The sequence below is a fragment of the Nicotiana attenuata genome, unplaced genomic scaffold (assembly GCF_001879085.1).
Source record: "Nicotiana attenuata strain UT unplaced genomic scaffold, NIATTr2, whole genome shotgun sequence".
In the NCBI taxonomy this organism is placed as follows: Eukaryota; Viridiplantae; Streptophyta; class Magnoliopsida; order Solanales; family Solanaceae; genus Nicotiana; species Nicotiana attenuata.
In genome coordinates this window covers 98,874-115,592 of record NW_017673597.1, presented here as the reverse complement: position 1 = coordinate 115,592, position 16,719 = coordinate 98,874, and the positions used below count along the sequence as shown (strand labels likewise).

The 16,719-nt window shown below is 34.7% G+C and overlaps 2 protein-coding genes across 4 annotated transcripts; both read right to left on the bottom strand.

Moving 5' to 3' along the window:
• Positions 1–221: 221 nt before the first annotated feature.
• LOC109216810 lies at positions 222–7,604 on the bottom strand. Its single transcript, XM_019381003.1, has 3 exons — positions 7,216–7,604; positions 2,295–2,499; positions 222–2,011 (listed from the first exon to the last, which is right to left on the bottom strand). Exons 1-3 carry the CDS (start codon positions 7,270–7,272, stop codon positions 483–485), a joined length of 1,791 nt encoding a protein of 596 aa, XP_019236548.1. The 5' UTR covers positions 7,273–7,604; the 3' UTR covers positions 222–482.
• A 2,197-nt stretch (positions 7,605–9,801) lies between these two features.
• LOC109216811 (chromo domain protein LHP1-like) lies at positions 9,802–16,152 on the bottom strand. Of its 3 annotated transcripts, none has more exons than XR_002066553.1 (7): positions 15,820–16,152; positions 15,677–15,702; positions 15,473–15,559; positions 14,617–15,342; positions 11,477–11,537; positions 10,931–11,081; positions 9,802–10,066 (listed from the first exon to the last, which is right to left on the bottom strand). XR_002066553.1 is itself a non-coding variant. In XM_019381004.1 (6 exons), exons 1-6 carry the CDS (start codon positions 16,066–16,068, stop codon positions 11,034–11,036), a joined length of 1,197 nt encoding a protein of 398 aa, XP_019236549.1. In that variant the 5' UTR covers positions 16,069–16,152; the 3' UTR covers positions 10,598–11,033. The 3 variants fall into 3 exon arrangements, 1 of the variants encoding a protein (XP_019236549.1); XR_002066552.1 differs by lacking the exon at positions 9,802–10,066 and adding an exon at positions 10,598–10,779; XM_019381004.1 differs by lacking the exon at positions 9,802–10,066 and having other exon boundaries at positions 10,598–11,081.
• Positions 16,153–16,719: the final 567 nt, after the last annotated feature.

Here is a 16,719-nt window from a genome sequence, read left to right as displayed (position 1 = left end):
ATAGTATGGTTCTTATCCATATTTGGTCCGTTTTTAAAATGTTTATTATCTAACCCATTTTTAGTGGATAATATAGGTGGTTTGGGGGGAGGGCGGGGGGTGGGGGGGAGGGTGAAAATACTTCTCAGGAAGATCTTAATTGGATTATCTGTAGTAACTTAGTTGTAAAATAAATGGCTAGTTGATAATTCAATTGCTCGAAAGAATTGTGGAAAAGCACATTGAAAAAGCCAATACATTTTGAACAATATTTAAATATCTGAATTATGTTACTCCTTCCTGTCCAAATAAGTGTCGTTTTGGCCAAATCAATTTGATCCAAAATAAGCATTAACAACTTTTTCAAATTTAGCCTTGCTCTAACCAATGATCTAAAAAATATGAGGAGAGATAAATGGTAATTTAAATCAAAGTTTTATTTAAAAATGAGTGGATGTGCCAAACCTTAAATGACACTTATTTTGGATCGGAGAGAGTAATGTTCAACCTCTTTCATCACCATTCCACATGTCTTTAAACTTTGGGCCAGTTGGTCCTTGCTCACCCAAAACCTCATTTGGTAGGCTTCTCGCAATTTTCTCAACAGCCCTCTTCAGTTTCCCAGGCATAAATCTCTCTATTTTGTTGAGCTCTTTTGATATATCATAGTTGATTTTAGGACCCCATTCCCTTGCATAATTTAGCCAAGGTGGCTCCACTATTGTTGAACCCAAGTATTCTGCACCAACTACCAAGAAATTTCCTCCTGTATCCATCAACTTCCCCTTTCCTGTATCATTTCTGATTCCTACATCTCCACTGCCTTGCAAATTCTGTCCTGGTTTCGGATAAGCAGCGTGTCCGTGCAACGATGAATACACCACAGGTTTGTTGCCATTTTGGAAATCAAGCTGCGAAGCACTTACCCAAATGCCTCCACTGTGTTCCGAGAAGTATACGCCTTGTAACTCTCCATTGAAGTTGCTAATTCTCAATGTAACATGTTCCCAATCGCCAACGTGCTCTCCAATCTTTCCCAATGAAATAGTCATGAACTCGAGTTTAGCCTTTGCAGCGCCATTGAAAGGATAAAATAGCCACACAGCAATATCAGTATACGTTGCACCAAACATTGGTTTAATGTGTAAGTAGGCTGTGGCACCCAGCAAATCTCCTCTCTTGACATTAGCTTTTGCTGCATTATCACTTGGGAGGTCCAACCAGTAAGCACCATCATTCGAACCACCTTGAGGAAGATTTGAACCGGTTAGCTGAATACCAACCGGTGAAGATTCTTGTCCTTTGGTGTATAATAATGCTCCATTCTGGAAAAACCAAGTTACTGATGAGGGGTAGAACTCTTCATCAGGATGAAAGTAAATCAATGGAGAGTATGATTGAACCAAAGCTTTAACTTGGTTCAAATTTGGCATAGCAGATAACTTAGCTTTGACATTTTTTAAACAAGCTAGTGAGTCTGCAGCTCCATTGTTCTGAGCCATAAAAGCACCTGTTGACACTCCTAGAGCTTGTGTTCCCCTGTCTCTAGGTCTTGAAGAGTACACATTCAAGCCATTGGTGCCCCAAATCCAATCATGACTTTCAGATACATCGGTAAGATCAGCACGAACACAACGGACTTTATCCAGAGAAGGCTTTTGAGGCGAGGTCGTGACAACATGACCTATGGCTTTATAGCCTTCAGGAGGTATTGGCAGCCAGATATAGCCAACGCCATCCTGATTAATTTTCAAGTTCTGACTACTCCATACAAGAGTGTAGTCAGTTGGCATCTTTAGGGCACCTCCTGACGTATCTTTTCCAGCAAGAATCCATCCGAAAAGGGGCATATTGTTAGGTTGGCTATAGGAACCAAGCATAAAGAATCCATTTGGTAAATTTGTTGGTTCAAAAAATGTAGCTCCAAGATTGTCTGGTCCGCCTTCATGGGTAGCCCAAACTTTAGTTAACAACGATACTTGGGACACAAGTAATCCTCCAAGATCAATGACTCCACTTGCAAAGCCTTCACCTGAAATTTCAGAAAAACTGTGTTTCGACATGAACTTCACTTAAAAAAAAGATTTGTGATAGTTGATAAGTGTGAGCAGAAACCATTGTGAACTACTCCTCGAAGCAGTATTTTGAATATTTCACCAGCTAGCATCTCAAATACTGATGGTTTCAAAATGCATATGCTGAAGTATATTATTTGAATAGTGAAAGAATATTGGATGGGCGACAAGAAACAAGTGATGGAATACTAAGACGGGTAGTAAAATGGAAGGAATACTATACGGACGAAGAGAAAATACCTGAAGGCCAACTGGGCAATGGAGAAGGAAGCTGAAAGTGAGTATCAATAGGGATTGACATGCTGTTCTTTCTTGAAGCATTATCCAGCAAAGAACTTGCATTTAAGTTGCTTCCCATGGTTGAATCTTTGAAGGGAAGACTTGAACAACTCATTCTTAAAGGAAGTGCTGAGACTAAAATAATGCAAGAGACAACAAGCATATTCTGCAGACAATATTGTGAAGACTATAATTGGTTAGCTATGGGAATTAGACCCACATTAATTAGCTAAGACTATATATTGGTTAGTCGTACAAGGGAGAGCTAAACCTGGTATGCAAGTAAAGTTATCTTCGTATGTCTAGACAATTTAAACAGTTTCTCTGATTTGCTTTTGCAGTTGCATATTAGCATATTTAACAACCACAGGAACAACATTGCATCGAATGTTCTTTCTTTTTTTAAGGGAAAAAAAACTCGTTGCCTAGTCAAACATCGTCAAATAAAATGGAGGGCTTTGTTTACAACCACGTAAATGTTTAGACGCGTGACAAGAATATGTTAAAAAAAGGTTGTGCGTTGTTACTAAATTCTTTTTGTTTCACAAGGAGACTTGATATAGGCGGAACTATCTTCAAGCTAAGTTGTTAGATTGCTTCAAGCTAAATGTTTAATTTTTTGTACGTCATGATTCTTATTTATAAAGTTGCAGCAGTGCATCGAAAAATGAAAGTCATGAGCCATTGACGGCAATAACAATAATCAAAGTAAACATCTTCTTCTTTTTTTTCTTAAGTATAAGATAATCACAATATACTTGCGTGTGGCTATATGCAATAACTTTTTAACAGATCTTTTGTCATAGATAACAGCTACAACCTTAACTGCATGAAATGGACACTGACACGTTTTTTTGTACTTCTCTCCGTCTCCTTTTATAAAACAACAACAATAACGATCCAGTAAAATTCTACAATAGGATCCGAAAAAGGTAGTGTGTAATGTCATTCTCTTCTAGTATTATGAAACTCTAAACTTTTACAATTATTTTCATGTGAATGTGAATTATCCCACTTTTACAAGGAAAGGCTAAAATATTTTCTAATATTATGTTGGTGAGTATAAATATTTTTTTAAAATTATATTAAAGATCAATAGATATTAGCAAATTGGATAATGTTTCAATAAACAAAAAATTGACTATTAATGTTGGTTGAAACATAAATGATATAAAATTCAAAGTCAAGATAGTTGTGAGTAAAACGAATTTCGTACATAAGTGAGGGAACTCTTTTTTCCTTTTTTATGCTGGTAAACTAGACATATAAAAAAAATGACTTTATCATAAAAAGGTTGATTAGGCAAATATTCCTTTTTAGGTCACAGTTTATATTTTCTCCCCAGTTTAACAAATTGTGCAAATATAGCCCTTGAGGAATTACCCTTAGGAAATAAAATAAAAATCATTTACTAAACAACTGCCACAAAAGATAATCTACACTAAATACCAATTCAATTCAAAAGAACTACCTGTTTTTACCCATCTTAAATGTTACTTATTTCAACTTCTCCCAAATTAATTACCCGGCCTTTTCATTATAACCACTATCATTACTAAACGCTAACCCTAGCATTTAAAGGAGAAGGCACTTGCTTCACATTTCCTTATTTTCATCGTCTTCTCAAGTATTAAAAAAAAAATCATCTATCTTTCTCATTTCATAATAGGATTTATGTGTCCATTGAACATTTTTCATCAATTCATTCTCCATTTTTGAATGGGATTAAGGTCAAAACCGTTACAAATCGAGGTCGAAATTCTGGATCTGAAGAAAAAAATTAAATTTCATGTGTATGAGTTCAAAGTTTCAAGTCTGAATTTTCGTGTGCGTTTGAAGTTCTTTTGTTGTTGGAATTTGTTGAATGTTATTTTGTTATGCAGAAATTGTGTTGTTAACTGGGTGGAAAGTCTCTTTCTCTTTGGTAAGAAAGAAGTGTTGTTGTTGTTGTGGTTAAGTATACTATTATCTTACCCAATATAGAAATTGTGTTAAAAATTTTAAGGCAATTTCAAAGAGGTTTTAGATATTGAACAAAAAAACATAAGATGTCATTTTAGTATATTGTATGCCATGTTAGTATACAATATATAATTCAATAGTATGCAATTTATTTACAACAGTATAATATTATAGTATACATTATACAGTATAATATACCAATATACTATTATAATTAAATCCTTTTTAAAAATTTTTGAAGTTTCCAACTAGGCTACTTTTTAAATTTTCAACAAAATTCTCATACTTTTTAAAAAAAGTTTCTTAAATGAAGTGTCTGATGGAGTTCCATGTAGGTACTATTCACTGTATTACAAGTAGGTATAGGAATAGACATAAAATAGTAATATACATATTTGGTATATTTATATACGGTGCTAGTTCACTATTGTATAAAATATTTAACCATAATATTAAGTACTAATAAGTTATTTTATTACACTGATATATTATTTGTGTTATACCACTATACTATTTGATATAATATCGCCAGAAATATTTGCAATACACACGTTTAGAATAGTAAAAAATAAAGATAAAAGGCATACTATACTTTATATGCAAAAAAAAAAAGGAAAAAAAATTATACTCTTTGACTTTTTAAAATCAAATATAGAGAAAAAAATAATTAAAAAAAGTATATTATACTATAAGATATATTTTTTATTGGTATAGATAAAATAAAGACTAAATGAAAAAAGAAAAAGGGGCAAAAAAATGAATGAAATTAGAAAAAGAGAAAAAAGAAAGGGAAAAAAAGAGGAAGAAAACAGAAAAGGAGAAAAAAAAATGAAAATAGAGAAGAAAAGGGGAAAAAAGAACGAAAAGAAAAAGATAGAAAAAAAAGATAAAGGAAGAAAAGAAAGAGGAGAGGGCGGGGTGAGAGAGAGAATGAATTAGGTAGTTGATGTATAAGTTGGAGATTAAAATAGGGAAATTTCACATAAAAATAACTGAGCTCCCTGCTTTTTAATTTTATAGCACATATTTCAATTTACAATCAACTAGCCCAAAAATAATAGGTTAAGATTCAACATCCAACTTCAATAGGTTCTAGAAATTACTATTTAATTTTTGAAAAAGATTGCTCAAACTTTTAAGTTAATTTTCGAATCAGTAACTGTGACTCAAATATTAGTTCAACAAACAAAATCCATTTGGATGGTGTAAATTTTTAACAAGCTTAAACATGTGAGTTTAAATTTCAAATTTGATTTTGTGAGAAATTTGAAGTGGGTATTATTTAGACTTGTTAGAAATAGTATAAGGAGGTTGTATATAAAATTTGAAGTCATTTAATGGAGATTTGGACTGGTTTTGAACAAGAATTGCAACTGAAAATCGTGGAAGAAGTTCGTCTACTAACGCTTGTATAAAGGTGTATAAAAGTGTATAATAGTGTATAAGATGTGTTTATACACTCATATATACTATTATACAAGATTATACATAATTATACAAAAAACTGACGCCGTCTTCTTCCTTGCGTCTTTTCTAAAATTTAACTCAAATCTTGCTCAAATCTACTCCAAATCACTTCAAATTTAAATTTTGAACTCCTTTTGATATTTTCAATCAATTGGAACAACACCCAATCCAAACAACTAACAAACTCAAAAAATCGTATTTTCGAAAGCAAAGCTTTGAATGGCCTTCAATGGTGGACTTCTACTCTTCAATTTTCTTACATTACAACCAGGTGACACAGGGTAAGAAGCAGCAATGCTGACGGCCCTTTGAAGCATATGTAGAAGATGTGAGAAGAAGAGAGTGAAAGTCATGGTTGTGAGAACACATATTTAACTCCATCGCTTTTAGAAGCAATGGTTGTAAGAACACAAGTTTTGAATTTGCTAGTGCTTTCAAAATATGTACAATATGGGCTAGGTTGGATAAAACTTAAAAATATGGGCCATTTTTTGTTATGGTGTGAAGTCATGTATATTTTCTTGTAATTCTTACATTAAAATATGTACAATGGTAAGTTATTTCAATATTGTAAAAAGTCATAAAGACCAATTTCCTCGATTCTTGAAGGGTAGAGGTAAGTGTAATTTATTTGGAAGAAATTCAAAAATAGCCAGATTTACAAGTGATCGTTCAAAAATAGCCCAGTTTCAAAAGTAATCGAAATTTAGCCACTTTTCATGTAAAGATAAATTTGAGCGAAAACACTGTTCAAAACCCGGAAAATACACCAGTATATTATGCTGGAGTTCCAGCATAAGTATACTTGAACTCCAGCATATTATACTGGAGTTCCAGCAAAGTATATTGGTCCACTATAATATGCTGGAAGTTCATACACAAGTGCTCGAATCTCCAGTATATTATGCTAGACCGGTCTCTGTTGCAGCAAAATAGTGGCTATTTTTCATTAACTTGGTAAACGCTGTCTATTTTTGAATGACCAGTCCGAAAACTGGCTAGACCCTGCTCTTTTAACAATTTATTTTTCCGTAGAAGCTAAAAGGGCCGAGCCCATGAATAACTTTACCAGAGCCCAAGCCCATTAACTGTCATAGGGCAGCAGCTTGCCCAGCCATTGACAAGAATCGAATCTCCATAAAACAGTGAAAGATAACATCATTGGTTCTTCCCTCAATTTTATGTACATTTTTCAATTCTATGTATTGGTAAACGCAATACAGAAAGAGGACAACTTCTGACTATTTGGCGTGTTTGTGCGTTCATTGAGAAAGAGCTTACTCTATTCTACGTTTGTATCAAATCATAATATTTTGCATAATCAAGTGATAAATTAGATTAGACTGATAATAAAATTAACCAGATTACATGATAAAAGTCTGCGTATAACATAAATTGATATTTGAGTGTGTGTATTCTTTTCTGTTCGAATAGAGAAAGAGAGGTCGCTTACCTTGAGAAGTAGGTGAGTGCGAGATTGAAGGCACAGTAGAGTAGAAAATGACGCCATTATATTGTCACCGGCGAGATCCCTTCCGAAAATTAACCAGATCTTTTTCTGCTTCTTCACAGAACAGCTCGATCGTGTCCTTCAACGCCACTAGGTAAATATCCACTACATTTACACTCTCAATCTTTTCGCATTGCAAAAATCTCCATGACTTTTTGGTGTTTAGATTGATAAGTTAATGAAGAATGGGAGAAAATGGGTGTAGTAGGTTTATACCTTTTTGTTTGTTTTTGGAAGCTGTGCAATACTTTAATCTAAAGCTGATTGGGGTAAGGTTTTGTTGCTTGTCATTTTCAGGTTATATTTGTATTAATTGAGGGAACAATGGGTGGCTGGATTCTGGCATAGATCACACTTTGTCTGCGAGTGCGATATTTATCTATATTACTTTAGGGTATTGCCTTTTTAACCTCTTCTTAGGTAACTTATACTATAAAGTATTATTGCCATCCATTATTTTGCAACAATAAAGTGAGCCTGGAGCAATGGTTAACTTGTCTTTGTGTGACTTATAGTTCATGGGTTCAAACAGCAAAGTCACTCACTGGTGCTTGCATTATAGTAGACTGTCTACGTAACATTTCCTTAATTTGCGGCCCCTCTTCGGGCCTATGTGGACGTAGAATGCTTTTGCACTGAACTGCCCTATTTTATTTTGCAACAATACCGGCAATTATGTTGGAATAGTGCGGTTCCATTTGTATAATCCATTAAGGAGTGAATTAGTAATACTCCATTATTATGATTAATTTTAGCTTAAATTAGCATAAGCAGTACACTGATTGGTTGATTGTACAAGAAAACATAATCACCGCCTAATTGCTTGATTTGAAATGCAATGATCAACCCATCAAATTTTCTGTGTGTAACTCAGATATTGATTTCTCGTTTTTTTCTTGAATTATAATTCATCCATTTCGAAATTATGTAAAACTACGGAAATTTCCAAGAAATAATTAAGACATGCAAGTTTTTCAAGTACATTTAATCTACTACTCCTAAGTCCTATCTTTTTCTGACAGCTTCGGTTCATACCAGACGGACGGAGTCTTCTTCATAAACAAAAAGCAATAGCTATGATTTCCGCATCAAAATAAGGGGTCGTTTGGTACGCGGTCCAAATTATCGTGGGATTATAGTCATGGGATTATAATCCCTAGATTAATTTATCCCACCTGGGAGGTAGGATAAAATAATACCAAGTTTGATAGGAAAAGGTGGGATAAGATGGGGTATGCAGGATTAACTCTGGGACTAAGTTTATATCATATTTGGTTGGTGGTATTATTTTATCCCGAGATAAATTTATGTCATCACATGATATAAATTTAATACCATACTTTATCCTATCTTATCCCACCTTATCCCGCGTACCAAACGACCCCTAAAAATGTATTAGTGGATGAATAGGTTGGAGAAGGTAGATTTTCAAATAATGCAAATGGTTAGTTGATCTAACATCATTAACATCAATGATATTACAAATGGCATCTTTGACTTTTCATTTTCCCATCCCCTAATCTCTAAAAGCGTCCCCAATCTAAAATATTACCGATATATGAGCTTAAGCATTGTGTTCTAATTATTTTCTTGTGATGCTTTGTGCATAGCTGTAGTAGTGGTGGTAAAATGGATTAAAAAATAGTTATTCATCCATATTATTTACTAAAAAATGGGTTGGATAATATTTTTTTTTTTAAAATGGGTCAGATATGGATATTATCCACTTAAAATGGATAACTAATTAGTTTAACATTTTACATTTGTAAAGACTCAAATTGGATATCCTCAAGTTTGGGAGACTAAAAATTATCCCAAAAGTGATCATATTAAATAACTCATAAATAATATGAATATCCGTCACTTAACCCATTTTTCATCTGTATTAAATATGGATCGGGTCGAATATTTCATCCGTTTTTATATGAGAAACTTTCAGAAACCACTATATTTTAGTGGTTATTAGCTAGTTGTAGCTACCATTTACTATATTACTTCCTATAGCTATGTTTTCAGATTTTTAGAGTGTATTCGATGTATTTAAGCTACTGTATTACTGTATTCATGAATACAGTAGCATTTCTAGGCGTGAAACAAGGGATTACAGCTAGACAGATTTTTGTATTCGACTGTATTCATGGCGTGAAACATGGGATTACAGCTGGACAGATTATTGTATTCGACTGTATTCACGGCGTGAAACAGGGGATTACACTGTTTTTAAACGGAAAGTGAATCAATTAACATAATAAACTCCTAATATAACTCAACAAACTCAATTATAACACACAAAATTTGTATTTCCAGTTATAAAATGGATTCTCAACCGAAAACACCCCAAAAACATAGCAATCTTTAGAGAAATTATATAATACATCTAAATACATAAATTATATTAATTAAAAAAATATATGAATACATTCATGAAATATAGCGAGACAGTGAATACAATGAAAATACATCGAATACAACGAGATACACTGAAAAACAATTTAAAAAAAACAATGAATACAATGAAATACATGGAAATATAGTGATACGTTGAAAATACACTTAAAAAAAAAAGGTACCAAAATCTTCAATTTGCTCAAGGGTAAAACAATCACCCGTGAGGTTGAATCTTCCGACACAATCAACAATGTGAAAGCCAAGATCCAAGATAAGGAAGGGATTCACCCATATTAGCAGTGTCTGATTTTCGCCGGAAAGCAGCTTGAAAACGACCGTACCCTAGCCGATTACAACATCCAGAAGGAGTCGACTCTTCATCCCGTGCTCCGTCTCAATGGTGGTGCTAAGAAGAGGAAGAAGAATCAGAACCGAAGAAGGTTGACGACGGCAAAAAGGTTGGATACACTTTAATATAGTACTTCTTCTTCGACGAGTTTATCTTCTATGGAGAAAGATTGGCGTTGAGAAGAGAGATGATGGAGAAAAATCTAAAAGAATGAGAGAGAAATAATACAAAAAGTATTTTATGGCTTAAGGGTAAAAAGTAACCATAAATAGATATTTGGCTATAAAAATCAAAAGGTAGCTATGAAACATAGTTTTTTTAAAGGATATTTATTTAAAATAAATAAAGTATCAACCTTTGCTATAGGAGGTAAAAATTCCTTTTTATATTAACCCAATTTCGACCCATACATATCCGACCTGACCCACTAGTTTGCCACCCTAGATGTGGGTCGTCACAATAACATCAAAGTTGAGAAATTTCCCCTTGCTTTGGACTTGAATGGGTGCCTAGAGCTTGGCTAAGCTAGTTGCTAGCTCTGTAATATATGGGCCAGCGATAATACCAAAATCTCCAACTGACACAACATTAGGAAAGAGAAGCAAAAGACCCAATTGTTAAGCAAACTCGATGAGCTAGATTATCAATCATCCTCCCTTCTGTTCATGTACATACAATGGCCACCAGCAGAGCAATTCCACAAACATTTGCGGATGTCTGCATTCCATATTAATGCTATTGAACTACAAAACGTATAATGGTTTTGCCACCTAAGATAACAAAAGAATATTATCGGGTTATACTCTAGAAATAAAAACTTTAAAGTCTAGTTTTTTTTTTTTTGTTTTTTTTTTGAAAATTCAGCTGAAGCTAATGCAGGGTTTCCCATAATATGCAGCATAACTCTAGTGCTTTACTGACCTCGCTAATAAATACTCTAACAGGTTTAATACCTACAGCCTGTTGCTACTCTATACATAGAGAGAAGTCGAGCGACAACAGTTCCACCTCCGCCGAAGCGCACTCATTGTGTGGGATGATATCGAAGATTTTGCTCATAAAAGTTTATCAACTGCAAATGAAAGCAAATGGTAGTTCAATTAAAAAGAATAGAACATAAAACAGAAATAACAAATTACACTAACCTCCTCTTCAGGTTTACTACACTTAAAATGAACTTTTCCTCTAGTTTCTGAAATTAATTCACAAACCAGTAGGTTAACATTTTTTCGTTAATGACCAACTAAGAAGTAAATATTTTTTTATTTTGAATGGAATAAGATGCATCAAGGAACTGTGTTTAAGTGATGATATGTTAAGAGATCAGGTTGGTGTACTTTTAAAACAACAGAGGTCTTTTTTAAGTATGGGAAATAGAGGGTCACCATAATAATCCATAATGAAAATATAATATCACTGCATTTTATGATGATGAAAGATTCGAAAGAGAAAAAGAAAAGCAGCTACCATAAGTGGATTATTCATCTTCAGAAACTTGTTATCCACCATAACTTCCTTTCCATCAGACCTGCAGGAAGCCATTACAAAATGCCATCATATAACCTATAAACTTATAAAAGATTCACCACAGTAATATTAAGCTGACAGATTGAACTAGACTATAAAGCGACAAGGTAAAAGCTGATGAGAATGGCCAAAGCATTAGCGATACTCTGCTAGGATCTGCAGCGCTTCAGTAGGCCCTAGGCACTGATGTGAGGTTAAAGTTTTAAAAAAAAAAGACAAGTCAGGCATAAGCCCCCTCTCTCCAGTAAAAAAGAAAGACAAGAACGAGAGGGGGGGTGTAATATAACAGATAACACCTATACGCGTTACCCATCCAAGAAAACACCTACATGGACACATAATATAGCTGCAACACAATTAGACACAATTTTCACAAATATCAAAGAGGCTCCCGAGGTTGCTAACCACTCAAAGCATGCTACCTTAACTGGAACTCTGGTTTTTCAAATCGTCTTCCAAGGCCAGTTATTATCTCTATGACTTGACTGCTCTATCAACCTGCTGTAAAAACTGTGGTTCTCCCTAGTCCCTATTACATTCTTGCTCTTCCATAATGGCTGCCACAACACATTCAAGAATGATACTGGTCGTTGCCCTGTACCTAAAGTTTAGTCTACCAGCATCTCTACTTAAACCCTACATCCTCCACACAAAAGTTGCTTAACATGAAAATTATTCCAGTTTGTGGAATGGGAAAAATAATGTGATACACTACGCAGCATAAATTTTAGTTTGCAAAGAGTAGGATTCACTAGGTTATATAGTTAACCCACGTAAAAACCTTTTTTTATGGTAATGTAGTTCAAAACCTTCAACAAAATAGTATCAAATCACTTCTTATTATCATCAAGTAAATAACTTCAAAGGTTTGTACAGAATAAAGCACTAACAAAAGATTTTTGGAGTTACAATTCCATTAAGGAGAGTCAGATTTAGAGAAACTAATTGTCACAAAATTGTAAGTAAAGGGGTGTCGTGTGTGTTAACCTTGGTTAAAATAGTATAAAATCTCTTTATAATATAGATGAAGATATGATTTACGAATTTTCTTTTTATCCAAAATAAAGGTTTTTCCACAAAGAAGCACTAACAAAAAATTATGAACCATGGTTTAATAAGTAGAATCTAGTTAGAAAAAAATTAGTCTAGCTAAATTGTAAACCAAAGGGATATAAATGAATTGCTAGTGTATTGTGTTTAGAATGGCCAAATTCAATTTACTACTCCATAGGGGTCATGTTTAAAGTAACTCTGGTCCAAACTCTAACAACCAAAGCAGCATAGACAGTTTCAGCTTTACCACGATAACCAACTTCACTAGAAATTACAGTTTATCACTACCAGGTCAAGGAGCAAGCCCAAGAACAATATTAGTTGCTTCTACGCATGTTTTTTCAGTTTGCTAATAACAAGCTAGATTAGGGAGATGCTATGCTCTTCATGGATAAAGTCTACACCAGGAGGATAGAGTAGTTTCCACAGAGGATTGGTCTTCAATTTGGATAGTTAAACAAATTGCAAAGTTGACTAGAGGTGCGTTGTTAGACGAGGTGAAGAGCAAAGCCAGTGGTGGCGGTGGAGTGGATATTGCTAGAAATAATAAAGATAGAGATATGCAGGGCAAGTTCTATTTAGCAAAGAATTTGGACTGAATAAATTGGTGACTTTCGCCTGATACAATCCCAAGAGTTAGCTCATGGGACGAGGATTACCCAAAGAGCATGCATATAAGGAGGGCTGAAGCTCATTACCTCAACCAATATGGAACACTTAACACCGTTGCACGCCCAAAACTGAACATATGTATAACATAAGGGCCCAAACATTTGATAAACCAAGATAGGCATAGGACTAGCTCTAATACCATGTTAAAAAATGAACAATGAGTCTAACTCAATCCCAAAAGCTATCTCATGAGGTGAGCATTGACCAAGACGGCAAGGCCATATCAGGAGACAACATCCTATTCCCTCAACTAATGTGCGACACTTAAAAAAGATGGCTAGAGACGGTTAAGGCAATGTCAGAGACATTAAGGCAATGTGGTAAGTAAGAAGGAAATAGCAAAGGAACAAGATGGACAGCATTCCCTAAGCAAGTGAGTGAATTTTAAAGATATTCATTTATTGGTATAATTGAAGGAAAGTCCTTTCAACAATTATACTTATTTTCACATTAATAAAATAGTAGTAAACATACTAAAATCGAGTACAAATATATTAATACTTTCACTTCTTAATCTCTAAGCAACACCAAACAAGCTCAAATTTTACCAGGATAAAGGGAGTAACTCAGTAACTGATGAGTCTTCCAAAACTCAACAAGCTAAAACCAAAAAGAAAGGTCACCTAGAGAAATCAAATGGGTAAATGATAGTCCATCATTTTCTCTCCCTTTCCAAGTCAAAGACCTATCTCAGGGTAGCCCGGTGCACTAAGCTCCCGCTATGCGCGGGTCCGGGGAAGGGCCGGATCACAGGGTCTATTGTACGCAGCCTTACCTTGCGTTTCTGCAAGAGGCTGTTTCCACGGGTTGAAACCTGTGACCTCCTAGTCACATGGCAGCAACTTTACCAATTATGCCAAGGCTCCCCTTCTCAAAGACCTATCTCAGATCCTGATTAAATAATCTCTCTCCAGAGACTGTTCCTTTTCCTTTGATTAAAGGTTTCAGCACATCCTTCAAAGTGTACACGAAAAGCAGTTCTCTTAAGAGGTTCAACCACTGGAGTCCAACCGACATATTCTGTTCCAAAGAAGAAAAGACAGAACTTTGCACTACCATTGATGGAAGAAAGAATGGACACCAAACAAGACAATGCATGTGATAAAACAGAAAAAAGCCAGTTAACTCCAATGCATGGCATCCAGAAAATAAGTTACATCCAAGAATAACTGAGGTAATTTGGATAAGTGAGTAAGCAACAAATTTAGTGCCCAGCAAGCATCTTTTGTTCATTTGAAAGAAGTTCATTATTTTTACTGTACCTTTTTTCCTTTCTGAAGACATTAATTTCACTATACTTAAGGAAAGCTCATATTCTTTGCAACTGAGTAAAAACAAGTGTAGAAGTCACAGACCTCTTAGCTAAAAAGGTCACGGACACATCCTGAAAATCACTCGATACAGATGCCGAATAGCTCATAGGCTTTATAATTTCTGCTATGGCACAGGCATCTTTGGAATCATCCCACTTATTTTTGCAACCCAAAGCATTGCCCACAAATCCATGATCGTGAATTCCTTCCTGCGTGAATGCAACAAAAGGACCACTAGTAGCATTTGGTACAGCATCTTGGGAATCATTCATTACACCTGAGGCAGTTTCCGGTTTAAACCTCCGAACAGAAGCAGGCTTCCTCCTTTTAGCTCTGGTACAACGACCAGATTGAAGTGATTCTGTTCCATTGGCTGCTGAAAATCCACTTGTAAGGCCATCACCAGATCTATCCACAGATGTCTCTTTTGTTGCTATCCCTCCGTTTAATTCACTAAGCTTTAAATCCAATTCATTTTTCTCATTAATTTCTTTTATAGAGGAATCCAAATTCAAATCATTGTCGTTCGCCACTCCGTCCACTTGGATATCATTCAAACCACTACCACTACTATCCACATGATTAATAGCATCCGAGCTAGCCAGAGGAGATGAAAGCATAGGTTCCTCCATTATGCTAACCTTCACTGCAGGCACATCATTTGTAGCAGCTGCAGGGGAACACTGCTGCTGCTTTTTTATTTGAGTGTGAGTAAACCCATGCTGCCGCTTACGCTTACGTGTCAATCGTTGTTTCCCTGACCGCAAGCTTCAAAAAGAAAAATAAAGCACAACAAAAGAATGAAAAAGAGCCGAAAAATCAATATTCCCATTATTCTATTTAACCAACTCAGCTAACTACTATACTCAGGTAAGTGCAATGGACAAAAAATGCACACCTCTCTTCAAATGCATCAATAACATCATAGCACGTCATTAGATTCTCCACAGGTTCCCATGTGTTTGCACTCTCAGGCCAGCCTCGCCTGTATACAACAGAAGCTTATCCTTCAATCTAGCAAAATTCATGGTACAACAATTCAAAAATGGAAAATGGGAAGGAAAGTAAACAACTTTATATATCTATTGCATAGTAAACTTACCATTTGATTAGATACTGAACTTTGCCCTTTGTTTTCCACAGCATTTTCAAGATTCCCAAATCCATACAACCACAAAATTAAATAAGGATAAAAAAGGTAACAAAAAAAAGAGAAAACTCGTTCGACTCCAAAATGAAACCAACCTTTCGAACCCTCTTTCTCCACACATCCTCAATCTCATAAAACCCTTCAGCAAGCTTTGGTTTTTCCGCATCAGCTAATTCCTCTTCTTCGATTTTCTCTTCATACTCCTTTCCCACATCTTCATCCTCTTCGCCAGCATCCCCATCTCTTTCTTGCTGCTCAGCTTGTGAGGCATCGTTGGATGGCTGCTCAGAACTGACACCATTGTCGCCGGCGACGGCGTTGGAGTTCTGTTTCCCTCCTTTCATCTCTCTCTCTCTCTAAGTTTGTTTTCAGCTTGCAGTCTTCTGTGTAAAAGGACTGTTGTAAGAAACAAAAAAAAGGTATGAACTCCTTTTCTTTTGACTAGATAATTTCTAGCTTTTGTATTAATTTGTTACTCCCTCCGTTATACCGCCCGTTTGGATGGACTTATTTTGAGTGACTTTTAAGCTAAAATAATTTTTAAATCATAAGTTAAAAATTTTAACTTTTGGCTTTTGGTTTGTGTTTATCATTTTAGCTTAAAAACAAGTGCTTAAAAGCACTTTTCTACTTTATCCAAACACAACAAAATGACTTAAAAACTATTATGACTTAAAAGCACTTAAAACAAGCCAATGCAAACAGGCTCCGCCAATGCAAACGGACTCCTAATTTTAAGGGTATGTTTCCAAAAACAAAATAAAATAAATAAAAATTAAAAAGTTATGTATAATTATATGTCATTGTAATTACATGAGAAGTAATTAGATATTCTGGTAAGTCTACAGTATAGTAATTACAATAATCTCTTTGTTTGTCGAAATATTATTAAATTATAATTTTCAGTGTCATGTATGGTTAGACAAGTATAATTACCTAATTAAATAATTTTTTTAGATTAACATGTAAATGAGTTTTATTATGTGATATATATA